Source organism: Narcine bancroftii, chromosome 4 (genome assembly GCF_036971445.1).
Source record: "Narcine bancroftii isolate sNarBan1 chromosome 4, sNarBan1.hap1, whole genome shotgun sequence".
In the NCBI taxonomy this organism is placed as follows: domain Eukaryota; kingdom Metazoa; phylum Chordata; class Chondrichthyes; order Torpediniformes; family Narcinidae; genus Narcine; species Narcine bancroftii.
In genome coordinates, this window is record NC_091472.1 from 35,256,369 (window position 1) to 35,277,124 (window position 20,756).

The 20,756-nt window shown below is 42.2% G+C and overlaps 1 protein-coding gene across 1 annotated transcript in view; it reads left to right on the forward strand.

Annotated features, from left to right (window-relative positions):
- Positions 1 to 18,552, forward strand: part of LOC138762361 (fibrillin-2-like) — a 40,892-nt gene extending 22,340 nt beyond the window's left edge. Inside the window, exons 11-13 of the mRNA XM_069936130.1 lie at positions 9,466 to 9,775; positions 14,676 to 14,692; positions 14,788 to 18,552. Coding sequence (XP_069792231.1) covers positions 9,466 to 9,775; positions 14,676 to 14,692; positions 14,788 to 17,411 — 2,951 coding nt within the window. The 3' untranslated portion in view covers positions 17,412 to 18,552. The remainder of the gene's footprint in view (positions 1 to 9,465; positions 9,776 to 14,675; positions 14,693 to 14,787) is intronic.
- Positions 18,553 to 20,756: the final 2,204 nt, after the last annotated feature.

Sequence of the window (20,756 nt, forward strand, 5' to 3'; positions counted from 1 at the left end):
CAAGGGAAAATTGGTTGGTTGGGGTTGGGTGTTGGGTTTTTCCTCCTTTGTCTTTTGTCAGTGAGGTGGGCTCTGCAGTCTTCTTCAAAGGAGGTTGCTACCCGCCGAACTGTGAGGCGCCAAGATGCACGGTTTGAGGCGATATCAGCCCACTGGCAGTGGTCAATGTGGCAGGCACCAAGAGATTTCTTTAGGCAGTCCTTGTACCTCTTCTTTGGTGCACCTCTGTCACGGTGGCCAGTGGCGAGCTCGCCATATAACAGATCTTGCGAAGGCGATGGTCCTCCATTCTGGAGACGTGACCTACCCAGCGCAGTTGGATCTTCAGCAGCATGGATTCGATGCTGTCGGCCTCTGCCATCTCGAGTACTTCGATGTTGGAGATGAAGTCGCTCCAATGAATGTTGAGGATGGAGCGGAGACAACGCTGGTGGAAGCGTTCTAGGAACCGTAAGTGATGCCGGTAGAGGACCCATGATTCGGAGCCGAACAGGAGTGTGGGTATGACAACGGCTCTGTATACGCTAATCTTTGTGAGATTTTTCAGTTGGTTGTTTTTCCAGACTCTTTTGTGTAGTCTTCCAAAGGCGCTATTTGCCTTGGCGAGTCTGTTGTCTATCAAATGTCCTTTTGAAAATTCATGTTAACAACAACAGGATTTTGCCTCATTGACCCTCTCTTTATCATCAAAAATTCTATAATGTTAATGACACTGTTGACTCCTCAAACATCCCCACTACTACTGAGTTAGTAACTAGTTTGCTGCAGATGTGAGTCACTAAGTGGTCATTGGCCCAAGTATGCATGCTTTCAATAGACATAGATTTCATTGCAAAGGCACGCAACACTGAAGTGTAAACATATGCAGGACTTTGGAGCAACAGCAGGGAATAGGACTGTTTAAAATTGCTGGGAAAGACAGCAGGCAGTTAGTTTCACAGGACCAACACCTCCAAACTTCCTACAAGTTTGCAAAGTGAAGTTGGGAAAATCTTCCAGATTCCCTGCTGCTCAATATCAGTCCTATTCATTGATGTTGCAGCTTCATGTAGCAATTGGTTTTGTTCAGTTGTCACGTATGAACTACATGTTGAAAACCCAACTCATTTTTTTCAACCATCCTTACCACAGTAGGAATATCTGAGCCAGTACTTGCTTGGCTTGAGTTTTGTCACAGTCCACCATTAGAATGAATGACCTCCTCTGAGGAGTCATTGTTATCCAATCACTAGAAGATGTTGTTGGATATATGTGGTTGGAGAAATGGCAGATGGAGTTCAATCCATATGTGGGAGGTGATGCATTTTGGAAGGACAAACCAGAAGGCTGACTATAGGGTTAATGGTCGATTACTTAAGAGTGTGGATGAACAGAGAGACGTGGTCCAAATCCATGCATCCCTCAAGGTCACCATAAAGATTGATAGGATAGTTAAGAAGGCCTATTGGGATGGTGGGCTTCATTAATAGGGGGATTGAGTTCAAGAGTAGAGAGGTCAAGTTGCAACTCTACAAATCTCTGGTGAGAGAGTATTGCGTTCAGTTCTGGTCACCTCATTATAGGAAGGATGTGGAAGAGGGTGCAGGGAAGTTTTGCCAGGATATAGCCTGGATTGGAAAGTAAGTCTGATGCGGCAAGGTTAGCAGAGCTGGGACTTTTCTCTTTGGAGTGTAAAAGGATGAGAGGATATTTAATAGAGGTCTTGATGATTATGATAGCCATAGATAGGGTGGACAGCCAATGTCTGTATTCCAGGGCAAGAATATCAAGCACCAGAGGACATATGTAAAAAGGTGAAGGGAGGGAAGTTTTGGGGAGATGTCAGGGTACTTTTTTTTTAAATAGGGTTGTGGGTGCCTGGAATGCCTTGCCAGGGATGGTGGTGAGGCTGAAACATTAGGGGCATTTAAGAGACTCTTAGACAGGTACATGGATGGAAGAAAATAAGAGGGTTACAGGGTAGTGAGGGTTTTGTACTTTTTTTAAAGGACTGTATGGGTCAGCACAACATTGAGGGCCGCAATCTGCATTAAGTTTCTAAAGTAGAGAATGTTTTTTTAAATAATTTTTTATTTTTCACACAGTGAACCATATCAACCAAAATACATACAAACATTTCCCTCTTAAATATACACAGTGGCATTTTCTCCCCCTTTTTCCCACCTACCTTCCCTCCCCCCCTTCCCACCCCCCTCCAAAACCAATAAACATTCAACATATACAATACAATAAAACCATTAAACAATGTCATCACACAATGAAAATAAACAAGAAAAATGTGTCATCTACTTTTACACACTGAATCAAGTCGTTTTGTCTTATCATTTTAGGGGGTGGAGGTCCGAGTCAAGCCCTCTCTGTTATGTTCCATGTACGGTTCCCAAATTTGTTCAAATATGTGATTTTATTTTTTAAATTATGTGTTATTTTTTTTCCAATGGAATACATTTATTCATTTCCATGTACCATTGCTGTATTCTCAGGCTCTCTTTCATTTTCCAAGTTGACATTATACATTTTTTTGCTACAGCCAAGGCTATCATAATAAATGTTCTTTGCGCTTCATCCAGTTTGAGGCCTAAATCTTTACTTCTTATATTACTTAGAAGAAAGATCTCTGGATTTTTAGGTATGTGGTTTTTTGTGATTTTATTTAATACCCAGTTTAGATCTTCCCAAAACTTTTCCACTTTCTCACATGCCCAAATTGCATGTACCGTTGTTCCCATTTCCTTCTTACAGCGAAAACATCTATCTGATAATGTTGGATCCCATTTTTTTTAACTTTTGGGGTGTGATGTATAACCTGTGTAACCAATTATATTGTATCGTGCGTAACCTTGTGTTTATTATATTCTTCATAGTTCCAGAACATAACTTTTCCCATGTTTCATTTTTTATATTTATGTTTAGATCTTTTTCCCACTTTTGTTTGGGTTTATACCTTATTTCATCATTTTCTTTCTCTTGCAGCTTGATGTACATGTTCATTATAAATTTTTAAATTATCATTGTGTCTGTAATCACATATTCAAAGCTGCTTCCTTTTGGTAACCTCAGTCTGCTTCCTAGTTTGTCATATAATAACATATAATTTAAAAAATAAAGTCACATTATTTGAACAAATTTGGGAACTGTACATGGAACACAACAGAGAGGGCCTACCGCGGACCTCCACCCCCTAAAATGATAGAATGAGAAGAAGACGAAATGAACTGACCCAGTGTGTAAAAGTAGATGACACAATTTTCTTGTTTATTTTCATTGTGTGATGACATTGTTTAATGGGTTTATTGTATTGTATATGTTGAATGTTTAATGGGTTTGGAAGGGGGTGGGAAGGAGGGAGGGAAGGGAGGGGGGAAAAAGGGGAGAAAATGACACTGTATATTGAAAAGGGAAATGTTTGTGTGTATTTTTGTTAATATAGTTCATAGTATGAAAAATAAAAAACATTTAAAAAAAGATAAAGAGCATCCTGATGTATGCATCTTTACTGTCCAGGTGTTCCAGAGCTTTGTGTAGAGCTGATTGTGTTTAATTTCTTTCTCTCAACTTGTGTTATATTCTTTGGCTTGGCTTCGCGGACGAAGATTTATGGAGGGGGTAAAAAGTCCACGTCAGCTGCAGGCTCGTTTGTGGCTGACAAGTCCGATGCGGGACAGGCAGACACGATTGCAGCGGTTGCAGGGGAAAATTGGTTGGTTGGGGTTGGGTGTTGGGTTTTTCCTCCTTTGCCTTTTGTCAGTGAGGTGGGCTCTGCGGTCTTCTTCAAAGGAGGTTGCTGCCCGCCAAACTGTGAGGCGCCAAGATGCACGGTTTGAGGCGTTATCAGCCCACTGGCGGTGGTCAATGTGGCAGGCACCAAGAGATTTCTTTAGGCAGTCCTTGTACCTTTTCTTTGGTGCACCTCTGTCACGGTGGCCAGTGGAGAGCTCGCCATATAACACAATCTTGGGAAGGCGATGGTCCTCCATTCTGGAGACGTGACCCATCCAGCGCAGCTGGATCTTCAGCAGCGTGGACTCGATGCTGTCGACCTCTGCCATCTCGAGTACTTCGACGTTAGGGATGTAAGCGCTCCAATGGATGTTGAGGATGGAGCGGAGACAACGCTGGTGGAAGCGTTCTAGGAGCCGTAGGTGGTGCCGGTAGAGGACCCATGATTCGGAGCCGAACAGGAGTGTGGGTATGACAACGGCTCTGTATACGCTTATCTTTGTGAGGTTTTGCAGTTGGTTGTTTTTCCAGACTCTTTTGTGTAGTCTTCCAAAGGCGCTATTTGCCTTGGCGAGTCTGTTGTCTATCTCATTGTCGATCCTTGCATCTGATGAAATGGTGCAGCCGAGATAAGTAAACTGGTTGACCGTTTTGAGTTTTGTGTGCCCGATGGAGATGTGGGGGGGCTGGTAATCATGGTGGGGAGCTGGCTGATGGAGGACCTCAGTTTTCTTCAGGCTGACTTCCAGGCCAAACATTTTGGCAGTTTCCGCAAAGCAGGACGTCAAGCGCTGAAGAGCTGGCTCTGAATGGGCAACTAAAGCAGCATCGTCTGCAAAGAGTAGTTCACGGACAAGTTTCTCTTGTGTCTTGGTGTGAGCTTGCAGGCGCCTCAGATTGAAGAGACTGCCATCCGTGCGGTACCGGATGTAAACAGCGTCTTCATTGTTGGGGTCTTTCATGGCTTGGTTCAGCATCATGCTGAAGAAGATTGAAAAGAGGGTTGGTGCGAGAACACAGCCTTGCTTCACGCCATTGTTAATGGAGAAGGGTTCAGAGAGCTCATTGCTGTATCTGACCCGACCTTGTTGGTTTTCGTGCAGTTGGATAATCATGTTGAGGAACTTTGGGGGACATCCGATGCGCTCTAGTATTTGCCAAAGCCCTTTCCTGCTCACGGTGTCGAAGGCTTTGGTGAGGTCAACAAAGATGATGTAGAGTCCTTGGTTTTGTTCTCTGCACTTTTCTTGGAGCTGTCTGAGGGCAAAGACCATGTCAGTAGTTCCTCTGTTTGCGCGAAAGCCGCACTGTGATTCTGGGAGAATATTCTCGGCGACACTAGGTATTATTCTATTTAGTAGAATCCTAGCGAAGATTTTGCCTGCAATGGAGAGCAACGTGATTCCCCTGTAGTTTGAGCAGTCTGATTTCTCGCCTTTGTTTTTGTACAGGGTGATGATGGTGGCATCACGAAGATCCTGAGGCAGTTTACCTTGGTCCCAACAAAGCTTGAAAAACTCATGCAGTTTGGCATGCAGAGTTTTGCCGCCAGCCTTCCAGACTTCTGGGGGGATTCCATCCATACCTGCTGCTTTGCCACTTTTCAGTTGTTCGATTGCCTTATATGTCTCATCCAGGGTGGGAACCTCATCCAGCTCTAGCCTTAGGGGCTGTTGAGTGAGCTGGAGCAGGGCGGAATCTTGGACTGAGCGGTTGGCACTGAAAAGAGATTGGAAGTGTTCTGACCATCGGTTGAGGATGGAGATCTTGTCGCTGAGGAGGACTTTGCCGTCTGAGCTGCGCAGCGGGCTTTGGACTTGGGGTGAGGGGCCATACACAGCCTTTAGAGCCTCGTAGAAACCCCTGAAGTCGCCAATGTCCGCGCTGAGCTGGGTTCGTTTGGCGAGGCTAGTCCACCACTCATTTTGGATCTCCCGGAGTTTGCGCTGAAGATGGCTGCATGCGCGACGGAAGGCTTGTTTCTTCTCTGGACAGGACGGCTTTGTAAGGTGAGCCTGGTGGGCAGCTCGCTTCTTTGCCAGCAGCTCCTGGATTTCCTGGCTGTTTTCGTCAAACCAGTCCTTGTTTTTCCTGGAGGAGAAGCCCAGTACCTCTTCAGTGGATTGCAGTATGGTAGTCTTCAACTGATCCCAGAGGGTTTCAGGGGATGGGTCCGTGAGGCGGGTTGCATCGTCGAGCTTTGCTTTGAGGTTTGCCTGGAAGTTTCCTCTCACTTCGTCTGACTGCAGGTTTCCAACATTGAACCTCTTTCTGGGGGCTTTATTGTTCCTGGGCTTTGGCTTGAAGTGAAGGTTGAGCTTGCAGCGAACCAGCCGGTGGTCAGTGTGGCATTCCGCGCTAGGCATGACCCTGGTGTGGAGCACATCTCGTTTGTCACTTTCTCGCACCAGGATGTAGTCCAGGAGGTGCCAGTGTTTGGATCGGGGATGCATCCAGGTGGTCTTAAGGCTGTCCCTCTGCTGAAAAAGGGTGTTTGTAATGACAAGCCGCTGTTCTGCGCAGAGCTCCAACAGGAGGCGCCCATTGTCGTTGCACTTGCCGACGCCATGCTTGCCCAGGATTCCTGGCCAGGTTTCTGAGTCTTTGCCGACACGAGCGTTGAAGTCGCCCAGGATGACAACCTTGTCGGCTGTAGAGGTGCGTTGGATGAGGTTGCGCAGGTCGGTGTAGAACTTGTCCTTTTCTGCTGGTTCCGCCTGGAGGGTTGGAGCATAGACACTGATGAGGGTGATGTGACGCTTGTTTTGAAGGGGGAGTCGCATGGACATGATTCGGTCCGAGAGGCCTGTCGGAAGGTTTTCGAGTTTGGAGGCAATGAAGCTCTTGACCATGAAGCCTACACCAGATAGGCGTCGTTCATCCGAAGGCTTGCCAGACCAGTACAGTGTGTAGCCCGCGCCGCGTTCTTGGAGGCTGCCTACATCTGCCAGGCGGACTTCACTGAGAGCGGCTATGTCGATGTCAAGTCTGAGGAGTTCATGTGCAATGAGGGCAGACCGACGTTCAGGTCGGTGGCTGTCAGCCTTGTCTAGCATGGTTCTGATGTTCCAGCATGCTAGCTTGAGTTTGTGAGCATCTTTTGAGGGGGAGGACGTGGAGGGGGAGGACGTGGAGGGGGAGGACGTGGAGGGGGAGGACGTGGAGGGGGAGGACGTGGAGGGGGAGGACGTGGAGGGGGAGGACGTGGAGGGGGAGGACGTGGACCTGTCCTCGGGCCTGCGCAAAGGAGCTTTTAGGTGGAGTGCAGTGCGCGCAGTACTGGCCCCACCCTTTACACCCATGGTTCGTGTGCCGTGGCCAAGCAAGCTGGGACGTGGCAGCGAGGTCCTTGGGTCGTAGGTTTTATATCGGAGTGGCCTTCTCCTATGCAGGTTTCTTACCCGGGCTGGAGGGGCCTGCCTCCCCTCCTAGGTCGGTCCATACTGCCCGGACCGGGGCCGAGGCCGCCGCAGCTCACCCTGTGCCTGGACTGGGGCCGCCGCTTCCCACTCTCTGCCCGGATCGGGGCCTCCGCCTGCCCCACTCGACCGAGGCCGGGGCCGCCGTCTCCCCCTTGCTCCTGCCCGGATCGAGGCCGCCGCCGTCTACCCTTCGCCCGGACCGGGGCCGGGGCCGCTGCTGCTCTCCCTGTGCCCGGACTGGGGCCGCCGCCTCCCACTCCCTGTCCGGACCGGGGCCTCCGCCTGCCTCTCTCGACCGAGGCTGGGGCCGCCGTCTCCCCCTTGCATTCAGACCTTTAGCCTCTCCACTTAGGTTCATGGCTAGTAGCAAGTTCCATTCTTGATATACTTTCTCATTCAAGTTCAGGTTTATTGTCCATGTACTGAAATACAATGAGAAAGTTTGTTTTGTGAGCAGTCCAGCAGTACAGCAATAAAACAGTACAGAATGCAAGTTACTGAGTTAGATCAGTTAGAATGGAGCAAAGGCAACATTATTTCACTAGTATGAGGTTAATTCAGATGTCTGATAATATCAGGAAAGAAGCTGTCCTTGAGCCTGGTGGTGTATGATCTCACATTCGTAATCATTGTTTCAATGGAAGAAAGGAAGAGAGAGTGTCGTCAGTTATAGGACATGTCCTTTAATATGTTAGCTGCTTTTTTGAGGCAGTGGGAAGTGTAAATGGAGGTGAGGAGGTGTTTTATGTGATAGCTTGAGTTGTATTCACAACTCTCTGCAGTTTCTTGCAGACTTGGGTGGAGCAATTTCCAAATTGCGCAGTCGTATACTAAAAGGATACTTCTAAATGGCTCATAGTGCCTCATTGTGACTTTATTATTGTGGCTCATTATGCTGGATTACCCACCAAAAAGCAGTAACAATGTTAGATTTAGTTAATCAGGCCCACTCACCAAGCTCAGAAGTAAATATTAATTTTGCCTTGTTGATTCTGAAATTTGTTCCTTGTGTTTATCGTGGTGTGATTAACTATGTAGTTATTCATGCACATTAAAATAACAAAGTAAATAAGGAAATGAGGGCTAACAAGCAATACTTTATCATAATTGTGCAATATCAGGTGTACTCTGTACAAAAGCAAAAACTGATGTATGTATGTCTAATTTTTCTGGGTAGCAATCATTTTGTTTTCTGTCTAAGAAATACGCTTATAAGATAATGCATTTACATTATTAGAGGTACAGTTGAAAAAACACTGAAGAGTTAGGACCAAAGATTGTGATGCCAAGAGATGAAATTAATACGATGCCACCAGATATGATCAGATATCAATCTATGCTCACAGAAATTGAGCAATATTGGACTGGATCGTCTGACATACCAGCTGACAGTTAAGGGAGCGGCTGTCAGTTCTTATCTCTGTTTTCCTTTGATGGTGGTTGAATTAGCAGAGTGGATACTAAATGAGTCTGTGGGAAGGAAAAGGAAAATCACTCTCATTCTGAGAGTCTGAGGTGTGAGGGATGAGAGGAGGCGGGAATTATTCCTGTGAACACTGTGATTGCCCAAAATACCAGCTGATTCACCAGAAATATTTTTAATGAAAACGAAACCTGTCCCTAATTATTTTTAATTTAAAAAAACTTATTCCTGCTTCTTCCCAAATGACTGGTGGAAATCCTAGTGATATATTTCAGTTGCATCACGTTTTATGGTACAACACCATACCCCAACTCAAAAAAGAAACTTGACCAAAGGATTTGGGTTAATCAATTATGAAATGAATGAAGTTACATCATCAGTACCAGCAAAGTCAATTGAGTGAGCTCCTCTGGAACTGACACAACCAGAGCAGTACAGAATTCATCACACTGTCAGTCAGCCAAACTCATTTTGGAGTTTTTCAGAATCACTGAGACCTCCACATTGGGACCGTAACTGCAAAGTGAGTGGTGGGCAGATGTCAGGTTAGACGATCTAGCCATCAATTTGTAAGCATACACATGGGAAGAACCTGATCCGGGATAGCATAGGTTTGTGTATTAATTAAAAATATTTGCAATGTACGCAAGCGTACATGGGTTTCTCACACGTTTAGGATAGGAGATGATAATGATATTGGGCATCTAGTGACATAGAGTTAAACAGAATGGAAACAGATGTTTGGGCCCAAATTGCCCAATGGATATAAAGTCTACTACACTGATTGTAGATATATAATATGGCACAATTCACATATTAGATAATGAAATATTAAAATATACTCAAATTAGGTTACAACATGTACAGTGTTTATCACTGGATTTTCATCTTTAACTCTAGATAAACTGCTGTCCAAACAAAATATAGCTGTTTTGCTGGCCATTTTTGCTGTTCGTAGAGTTATAAACTCCTACAGACCATTCTGCCCACCTTGTTCATACCGACCCAGTTGTCATTCTGTACTGGTTCATTTTGACTGCATTTGGTCCATATTTGTCCATGCCTTTCCTGCATATATATTTGTAATATCCTTTGAATGTTGCAATTGCACTTACATCTATAGCTTTCTCAGGCAGCTTATTTCAGACTGCCCTCTCCCCTCTCACCTTAAACCGCTAGCTACAAACTTATCTACCCTGGAGAAAAGACTGTAAGCATTCAGTTTATCCACGCACTTCATAATTTTATATACCTCTATAATTCACTCTTAAGCCTCCCATGCTTCAGTGAATAAAGACACAACCAATCTTAACCACTCTCGATAGCTCAAGCTCCCTTGTGAATTTTCACTACATCCACTCCAACTTCCTGATATCCTCCCTTTGGCTGGGCAACCAGAACTGCACATGGTACTCCTAAGTGTGGTCTCATCAATGCCTTGTCACGTCACCAGTATGATTAAAAGGTCATTGGGCTCCTATTCAAGCAATATCCCGAGTTTTAAAATAGACATTGTTAGTTTTGAATCCATAGCCACCTCTCCAATTTTCAATATTTTAAAGTTACTGTGATTCTACCATTCTGCTCTCCCTTGTCTCACTGATTTTAATTATTTCCCATTGCTGGTGCTGCCTTTCCTTATCTAGCTGCTAAGTACTGTAATTCCCTTACTAAACTGTGCTACCGTTCACTCATGTAAGCCATTTCTCCTAGACTAATTGTTTGACTAATTTATTTGTCGTTGCATCTTATTCTGTAGTTTGATCAATTTTGTTTCTGTACACTTTTAAAGAACCTGGGATTTTTTTTTCCATAGTAATGACCTCTATAAATAATAAATGAATTTAATATTATATACGGGCCCAGGGTAATACTCCAAATCTATCCCAAACTAACATTGTTATCATCTTTAAAAAGGCCATTATGGATTCCCATCACCAGAAATGGCCTCTCCAATATGAGTGATGAAATATTCACAATGCTACAGTCGAGATTGATGCTGCATCAATAGAGTTAGTGAGAGCTAAGACACCCAAAGAAATCCTGGAGATTAAATCACCTGTTCAAAATTCTTGGGCAAGGGAATACCAACCAAAGCCGCATAGTTTATTGCCTCACACTTATCGATGCTACATAAATCCCTGATAGGAGAACAATGTATGAAAGGTACAGACACAACATCAGAAACACACTTCATCATTTCACAAGTGTGTGCTGGGGTTGGAGACTGAAACATCTCATACATCTCATACATCTGATACGTGGCCCTTCCACAATTGAATCATTCTTTTTTCTAAATTTAACTAAATTAAACCACTAATTCAACACATTAAATTAAATTTAGTCCTACAGCATGATAACAAGTCCTTGGGCCCAATTTACACTCAATTGACCTACAACCCTGGTATGTTTTGAACGGTGGAAGAAAACCAGAACCCCTGGGGAAAACCCACACAGACACTGGGAGAACATACATACTCCTTACAGACAACATAGGATTCGAACCCCAGTCCTGATCGCTGGCGCTGTAAAGGCTTTGCACTAACTGCTATGCTAACAATGCACACTCACATAATTTTAACACATTTTCATAAAAACACCCATTGTAATTTACCACCATTCAATTCATCCTTAACACAAACCTACTCACCTCATTTCATCCCCTCCTGTCATTTGACTATTTTTGGTTCTAGCAAAAGTAATGAAATAATATTTTTAGTCTTTCCTTATTTGATTTCAACACCACTGTAGTGTGAGTGAAAATACACACGTATATATCTTACATTAAACTATAGTAATTTAGATGAACTTATCTAGTATTCTACAGAGTGTAGCTTGGAATATCTACTTCACACATACATTTTAGAACAGAACTCCGTAACCTCTCAAACATTTACAAAATTGGGCATACACCCTACAATTGAAATATTATAGCATTCAATGCAATAAAATTCAATAAATATATACATCCTTACTATCTATTCGAATTGGATTAGTTTAAGTAGTATAAATCAAGAAACAGAAAAATTATTTTCATTATTATTTTTAAAGCTACTGTTATGAGCCCAGAGGACCCCAAAACCCAGCAGCAATAGGTATTCACCAAGACAAATGGTTACTTAAACAAACATTGCTTTAAACATGAAAAAAGAATCACACTTTAACTTATCATTATTGACTTAACTAACCTAACCCCTTTCTAATTCTAAGCACATGTGTATGTAATGTGTGTGTAAGTTCAGAAAAGTTCTTTGATTCAAAGTCCCATCTCACTTCTCATTCCTCCAAGTTCACTGGATGCAGGCAATTCTTATACTGTGCACAGAATTTAACATTTATAAAGTTCACCAGGCTTTGGTGCTTGAAAGGTAAATGGTTACCACTTAGGAAGGTTCTTGTTGGTTTTCAGAAGAGAGATTCATTGTACACTGACTCCCACAACTGATTCCTTTTTAATCAGCCACTTCAGTCTCTTACCAAAAAAACTTGCCCCCTTAGGGTTCTATAATAACCTCTTTCTTTCAGGTCACCACAGAGTGTCTTTTTGTTTCTCTTATACCAAGTGAAACATTAGACAGCCAGTCCTCTCCTCTTGCATGAACCACAAGGGCTTTGATCAAGCTGAACTAAGCACTCACAACCCGTCTTCCAAATGGGGTTTTCCACAAGCTTGCCAGCTTGTCCTGTTCCAGTCCCATTTGCTGCTGCTGACTGTAAAACTGTAGAACTGATCTCTCTCTCTCTCTCTCTCTCTCTCTCTCTCTCTCTCTCTCTCTCTCTCTGTCTCTCTCTCTCTCTCTGTCTCTCTCTCTCTCTCAGAGAGAAATCCTGTTTGACTCTCTCTGCTTCCAAAACCACATGACCCTCTTAGAACAGGCTCTGACAAACTCTTTCATCTGTTGCCTTTTTGTAAACAACAATCCATTTGTGAAGTTTCTAAAACAGATCTTATTTAAATACTAGAGCTCTACTAATGCTAGACATATCGGCCCCAGGACATTTGAAAAAGATTTGGAGACCTACACTACAAAACCTGCCCCAATTTATCTCCTAAAAAACATATCTATATTCTGCCACACTATATACATTAATCTGTAGATATTGTAAAATTCCACTTGTAACCAGAGAGAATGAGAAGGGAAAATTATGTGCATACATTCTGGCCTTATTTTTTAATGAATCTTTATTCAGATTGGGTTTAAGCTAAATCCTGCAAAAACGGAAACAGACCTCCTTATGGTGTCATTTAATTACCTTTATGCTCAACACTTGTTGACTTCTGGTGCATAGTTATTCAAGAATGCCTCCTTAAAGAAAGATATACAGCACAGAACCAGGCCAGCTTCTCAACTTTTTTGGCTATGGGCCCATTAGGATTCTGCTCAAAGTTTATGGGCCCTCTTCCCTGTGAAGCAGGCAAGTTTTGGTTTCTTTCTTTCTTTTCTCCTACTGACTAAATAAAAAAAACATTAAAAATATTTATGTTCCATGACATGAAACTTAAATATTCTGTGACCTCAGGTTGGGGTGGGGGTGCATAGTGGCCCCTCCCCCCCCCTGTTGAGAATGTCTGCTTAAGTCCAACTCATTTATGCTGACCAAATCGTCTATCTACTGGTAGTCTGTATTTAGTCAATGCCCCTCAAAACATTCTCTATCCAGGTATCCATTGAATGCCTGAATTTGTTACAAAAGCAATTTGTCATAAAGTTTACCTGTCAAGGCAGGCTCTGCCTATGTGTCCTATAGCTTTTCCTTGCATTATTTTTGTTAGGTCTTGCTGCATTCTAGTGCTGTTTGTGAAAATTGCACAAAAAGAGAGAACGTCAAACATGAGGTGCACAGACTAAAGTTCTGTTACCTTTCCCAATACTGAAAATAACATAGAGGTTTTGCAAGTTCTTTCATTCATTATAAGTAACATAGCAGATGGATGAGAGGGATATTTCATCACAGGGGAGGATGTCAATGAATGAGTGGATGGTGCAATGATTAGAGTGTGTGGGGCAAGATGGGATAGGATGGCCAGAAGAATCTGGACAGACTAGTGAAGAACTGTGCCTAAAAGATGCATATTCCTTTAAAATGGTGAATGATGGGGGTGGGACATGGAGAATCACACCCAGTTGTGTCAGGTACATTGTGCCAGAGTAGTCTTTGTAGGGCCATCTACAATCTTTGAACTCCTGTACTCACATTCATAATGCCGACAAATGCTCCCTCCCCCCCCCCCCACCACCACCAACAACCCCCCGCCCCCATCCCTGCTCTGTCTCTTCCTGAGGGCTGAAGGAGAAGTTGTTGAAATCTTCTCTTTCTGAATATGGTGTGCTCAAAAGCAGCAGTGACCAATAAATCGAGGCATGTGCTTGAGATTCGCAGCAGAATCATGGACTAACTATGAAACTTCAAAAATAAAAGTGAATGTAAACTTGACCTCCTTGGGCAAAATAGTTAAAGGCCACACAGGTGAGGCTATGTTTGAGATCGCATGTAATCAGCATTCTCAGTGATGACAAATAAAGCCATTTGAGTATTGGACTTAAACATGACGTACACCGTCTGGTTAATTGTGCATGTACCTAGACATTACATGGTCCTACAATTTCAGTAAACTACTTGCTAATATTGTTCTTGTTGCACAAATTGTCCATTAAAAGGGTGAAATACATATTCAAACATTAGATTTTTGTCAACAGATGTTTCATCCTCATCTGCCATCTCTTTCATTTCAGTGAGCAATTTCAAGTTTACCCATCACCCTTGTATGAACTGAAATTCTTAAAAGTCATCACTCAGAAAGGGGAAACACACTAACAGTCAGATAAGTGCTGATATCACAAAGTCTAGCTAATGAACAATCAAGGATTTAACTCAAAGTTATACAAATATCACCTGGCATACACATTGGAACATCATTCATGTGGAAAAATTCTATGCACATAGAGAGGCGACTACAGATGGATTAGAGATTTACGAATTCAAAAAAAGGAAATAATGGGCTAAATAACAATTATACACACAGTTTACACATATACAGATTCAAAGTCATTTCCAGACTAAAATTAATGTTATGATTTATGACATTCTCATACTTTCATTTCTTACAGTCTGAAATATTTCCATGGTATCTCATTACAGATTTTTTAAACATTTGAAGTAATTGTTGTCCAATTTGTGTTTGTTGTACCTCATTCTATCCATTTCAATAATAAATTATAGACATTGATGAATGCCAAAGTCACAATGGAGGATGTCATCCCTTTGCAATGTGCAACAATGCACCGGGATCATTCGACTGCATCTGTCTTCATGGGTTCACTGGCAATGGAACTGAATGCCTGGATATCGATGAATGTGCCCTTGGGAATATGACCACTTCTTGCAATGACTCGGCCACATGCAAGAATTCGGAGGGATCATTCCAGTGTGAATGTCACATAGGCTTCCGTGGAGATGGATTCAGTTGTGTGGATATTGATGAATGCCAGATGCTTTCTACATGTGACAGAAACGCAGATTGTGACAATACTCTTGGATCCTTCTTATGTATTTGTGGAAACGGATTTGTAAATGAAGAAGGGCTGTGCATGGATGTCAATGAATGTCATAATCAGACAGTTTGTCATAAGAATGCCAACTGCATCAATGTACAAGGTTCCTTCTATTGCAATTGTCAAGCTGGCTTTTCAGGAAATGGAACAAACTGTATGGACATTGATGATTGCGCTCTGAATATTTGTCATGAAAAATCTATCTGCATCAACACCATTGGAACCTACCATTGTGAATGTAGGGCAGGATATGAAGGAAATGGAACTCACTGCTTTGACATAAATGAGTGTATTAAAAATGACACCATATGCCACATATACAGTACTTGTGTCAACGTTGAAGCCTCTTATTCCTGTCTCTGCAATGAAGGTTTTGTAGGGAATGAGTCATACTGCAAAGATATAAATGAATGCCTTCTGCCCAATATATCTTTCCAATGTCAACCGAACGCACATTGCGTTAATACTTTGGGATCATTTGAATGCCACTGCGAGGCTGGTTTTCAAAACAATGGGACCAAATGTACTGATGTGGATGAATGTACAACTAATCCATCTGATTGCCACAAGTATGCTACCTGCGTCAATTCTTTGGGTTCGTTTGATTGCCAGTGCCTGGATGGATTTATTGGAAATGGAACAGAGTGCATAGACGTTAATGAATGCAATGCAGATATCAACGTATGCCACAACAATGCCTCTTGCCTGAATAAAGAGGGTTTCTATGTGTGTCTCTGTGATTCTGGTTTTACTGGAGATGGACAAATCTGTAATGATATCGATGAATGCTCAGACAGTGCAATTTGTCAGAAAGATCAAATATGCATGAATATTGCTGGGTCTTTTCAGTGTGTTTGTACCACTGGTTTTTCAGAAAGTGAAGCTCAGTGCCTTGATATTGATGAATGCTTGGCCAATAGCTTTCTTTGTCACCCGGATGCTCTTTGCATCAACCAACCTGGTTCATTCTTTTGTACTTGTAACATTGGCTTTGTTGCTGATGGATTGAACTGTACAGATAAGGATGAATGTTTTGGAAACGGAATTGAATGCATTGATATTGACGAGTGTGCATTAGAGCATTCAATTTGTGATGAAAAGGCAATTTGCAACAACATTATTGGAGCTTATCGGTGTGAATGCCGTGAAGGATTTGAAGGAAACGGAACTATATGCTACGACATTAATGAGTGCATTCAAAACCGGACCATATGCCACAAATACAGTACCTGCATTAATACAGAAGCTTCCTTTACATGCCAATGCAATGAAGGATTTGTGGGAGATGGCTTATACTGTGAAGATGTAGATGAATGCACACAATCTAATGTATTATTCCTATGCCAATTGAATTCATATTGTGTGAATACATTGGGATCATTTGAATGCCATTGTGAGGTTGGTTTTGAAAGCAATGGGTTTGAATGTATTGATGTTGATGAATGTATGGCAAATTTATCTAACTGCAGCACGCATGCTAACTGTATCAATTTTTTGGGTTGGTATTACTGTGAATGCTTGGCTGGGTTTATCGGAAATGGAACAGAGTGCCTAGACATTAATGAATGTGGAAATAATGATACGTGCCACAACCACTCTTCTTGCCTGAATACGCAAGGCTCCTTTCAGTGTCTCTGTAATTCTGGTTTTATTGGAGATGGACGTAACTGCAATGACGATGATGAATGCTTAAATAACATAATTTGTCGGGATGATCAGATATGCATTAACACACTCGGCTCTTTTCAGTGCATTTGTACCACTGGATTTTCAGATAATGGACTTGTGTGTGTAGATATTGATGAATGCTTGATGGATAACTTCTGCCATCCAGATGCTTTTTGTTCCAACCAACCTGGATTGTTTACCTGCACTTGTAAATCAGGTTTTGTTGGTGATGGATTCAACTGTAAAGACATCAACGAGTGTTTGGATATGAAAAGAGCCTGTCACCAACTTGCACATTGTACAAACTCTCCCGGCTCATTCTTGTGCTTTTGTGAGAAAGGATATCTAGGAAATGGACAGATATGCTCAGATATCAATGAATGTCAGCTGAGCAATCAAGAATGTCATCCAGAAGCTTCATGTATCAACACCATGGGGAGTTTTTATTGTGTATGCAACCAAGGATTCAATGGGACTGGTCAAGTTTGCACCTCTATTAATGAATGCTCCTTGTCTAGATCTTGTGAAGCAAATAGAAAATGCACATATATGGAAAAATTACACAAATGCATTTGCTCATCCAATGACACTTGCGATCTACAAGTAACAAATGGTGTGTTATAACCTGGCTCTATTTTATCCAATAAAATAATGTTGAACATTGTTTATCATAACCATTATAAAAATCATGTGGTATAAGATTGATGGCCCATAAGCCAATTGATTGATAACTGGAAAGGCAAGTTTCAAATAAGTTTTCTCAGAACTATGACTGGGATATAAATATTGTATTTTAGGCAAAATGAATGACAAAGAAATTGATTGTGTTGATAAATGAAGATTTTATGTCATGTAAAGATAACATGATGTTAAATTAATTTCTTGTTTTATGACTTAAATTGAAAATATCCATTTTTGGAATCATCATTTCTATTTCAAATACCTCTCTTTATAATCCTGATTCATTTTGCAAAGTGGCACAGTCATTCCCTCACTTATGGACCCTTTAGCTATTGGTGGCAAAATGGTGGCATTACTATTATCTTTGCGATAATTAAAGCCAAGCTAAGTCTTATTCACACCACATCCCATCCTACTCCACCCAAAACCTGATGTCTCTATATATAGATTTCCGCAGCAGAAATCTGTTTCAGAGCTCAGAGTCCAACAAAATTCTAGGACAAACTAGGAAGCAAGCCTGAATCGTCTACTTTTAGGCTTTAATTTTTAATTTAAATTAATTTTCAAAAATGTTTAATCTCTGCTTAACAGTAATCCAGCAAGAATAAAGCTATATGCCTGCTTAACACAGAATTTAAGTTTGTTATAGTGTCTGATTTTAATTTGAATGCTAAGCCCCCAAAACTGATGGATATCATTTTGTGCCACAGCAAAAAATATTTTGGTAGCTTTAATATTCTTTGCAATGCTTTCTTGTCATGTGGAATTTATGGCACACACGTATTTTGGAGAGGCAATGAAGTTTAAGTCTGAATCTACAACTGGAAGTCATTTTTTAAAAATATGGCAAAGTCTTACTCAAAGAGCTGCAGAAGCGATCTATGAATAGTTTTAAGGAAGAGTTAGATTGATTCTTAGTAAGCAAAGAGATGAATGGTTGCATGATACTGAAGGCAACGTGGAATTTATGAAGCTATGAGCTTCTGAATTATAAAGGTAACTCAAGAGGCCGAATGAAAACTCCTGCTCTTATTTCATGTAATCCATATAATTTCATTTGATAATTGAATCCATTAATGAATCATTAAACACTTATTATTCTAATATGAGACAATGTTGTTGCTTAATTTAAATTATTTCCACAGAAAGCATACTTTATCTGCATGGTGAGGCTGCTGGAGACATAAGGATATCTGCTACAGGTGCTGATGTAAACTCACCCTTTATTGTTCCTCCTATGGGATTTCCATTCCTTGATACAGTTTGGGATAGAATATATGTAAGTAGAAATAAAAATTCTCCTTTCCTAAAAATATTTTTCCACAGTTAAAATAAATGGCTGTTGTATTTAAATGGAACATCTTTTTCATTTGGTAACGTGATTCAGTTCCTAGTTTTTTGATACAGGTTGATAGGGATCTTCACATTTTCAAAAATACTTCAAATTGTTTGATCCATGTGTTCTTCAAATCCCCCTGTGGTTCAAATAGTTCAGCACTGAATATATTTATGTCCTGGAATCCACAGCTCTTTGGAATGGAGATTTCCAATGATTCAATAATCAACACATGATTTTTCATTCTAATAACTGAGGAAGGGTCCTCCTCATCTCGGCATGATGTAGTCACCCTTTATCCCGAGATACTGCCACCTAGTTCTATACTCCTCCAGCAAAGGGAAGTTCTCTCAACAAGTTCTATCAAGCCATCTTCAAATCTGGCCTCACTGGAACCACCTTTCATTTCTTCCATACTGTTTCAATACCTTCTCGCTTTGTCTAACACTATTTTCTCTTGATAGTGCTCCCATGAAGCTTGGCACATTTCAAATGTTACAGCTGGTGTGTTAAATGGAAATAGCTGTGTTGTTGACAGAATGGAGGACATTGGTATATGAAATGAAAAGTCTTGGTTTTACTCTGCAAATTACCACTTGTTTTTCAAACACTATGGCTTTGATTTTGGAGTATCGAGATCTAGGAATGTAAAACAATTATATTTATGAGCAGTATTGTGCTCACTTCTGTTGGAGCATCCAAGACTGAAACTAAAGTAAATATCTGGCTTCTGTACCAGGTGACAAAATGCAGGTTAGGGAATTATTGACAACTTTATAGGAACACATTTATTAGTTTAATCTGCAAATAGATTTCCATGGCATAAAAATCTCCACCTGATGCTGCTGAAGGTCTGACCTATTGCAGAATCCAAGACCCAGTTGAATTAAATGGGGATTGTAAAACAAAGATCCAACTGACAAAGTAACTACTTCCCTTGTTCAGGAGTTTCATTTGTTTCACCACTTTAGTTATCATTTGTGGTGGCGCACTCTCTCTTGGCGAACCGGCCCCGCTTGTACCACCATGTGGTGGGGCAGCCATGAGAAATGGCGCTGTCAGTGGTTCTCCCTGCCTTGTGCTTGCAGCCCAGTGCGTGCCTTGGGCAGCCATTATGACATCACCACGCACGCGGTGTCCAAGCTCACACTGCCCTTAAAGGGGTGCACGCGAGATTTGAATAAAACAGTCATTAACGACATCCAACGTGGTCATAACCTTCCGCTACATTGGTGACCCTGAAGAGCCCAGACGTCTTTCTGGCCTCACAACATGGATCCAGCCAAGATCAACGCCATTGCTATCAAACTGCCCCCCTTCTGGACCCATCGTCCGCGTATGTGGTTCAGTAGGCGGAGGTGCAGTTTTGTCTCAGGAACATTTCCACAGATGCCATGATGTTTTACCACGTCGTGAGCGTGCTGGATGAGGAAATGGCAGCCAGGGTGAACGATCTCATCCACAACCCACCAGCCAAGGGTAAATACCCTGCCCTCAAGAACCTTGTCCTGGGCACATTCTGTCTCTCCCCTCAACAGCATGCCTCCAGACTCCTGATTCTGGATGGGTTGGGAGATTGAACGCCATCGGCCCTCATGGATGAGATGCTGGCACTGGTGGAAGATTACAAGCCCTGCTTCTTGTTCTTCCAGACCTTCCTGGAGCAGAAGACATTCAGCTCCTACTGGCGGATGAGGACTTCACGGGCCCACGGCGAGTCGCAGCCCGAGCGGACACCCTCTGGTGCACCAAGAGGGAGAACGAGGTCACCCTTAGCCAAGTAACTCACCCAGGGACTAGCCAGCCACAGCCCCCCACCCTAAGCACAACCCGAAACCGAAGGAGCACCATCCCACCTGGTGATTTTACCATCAACACTGGGGGGAACAAGCTCGTAAGTTCAGGCAACCGTGTAACTTCCAGGGAAACGACCCGGCCAGCTGCCATTGATC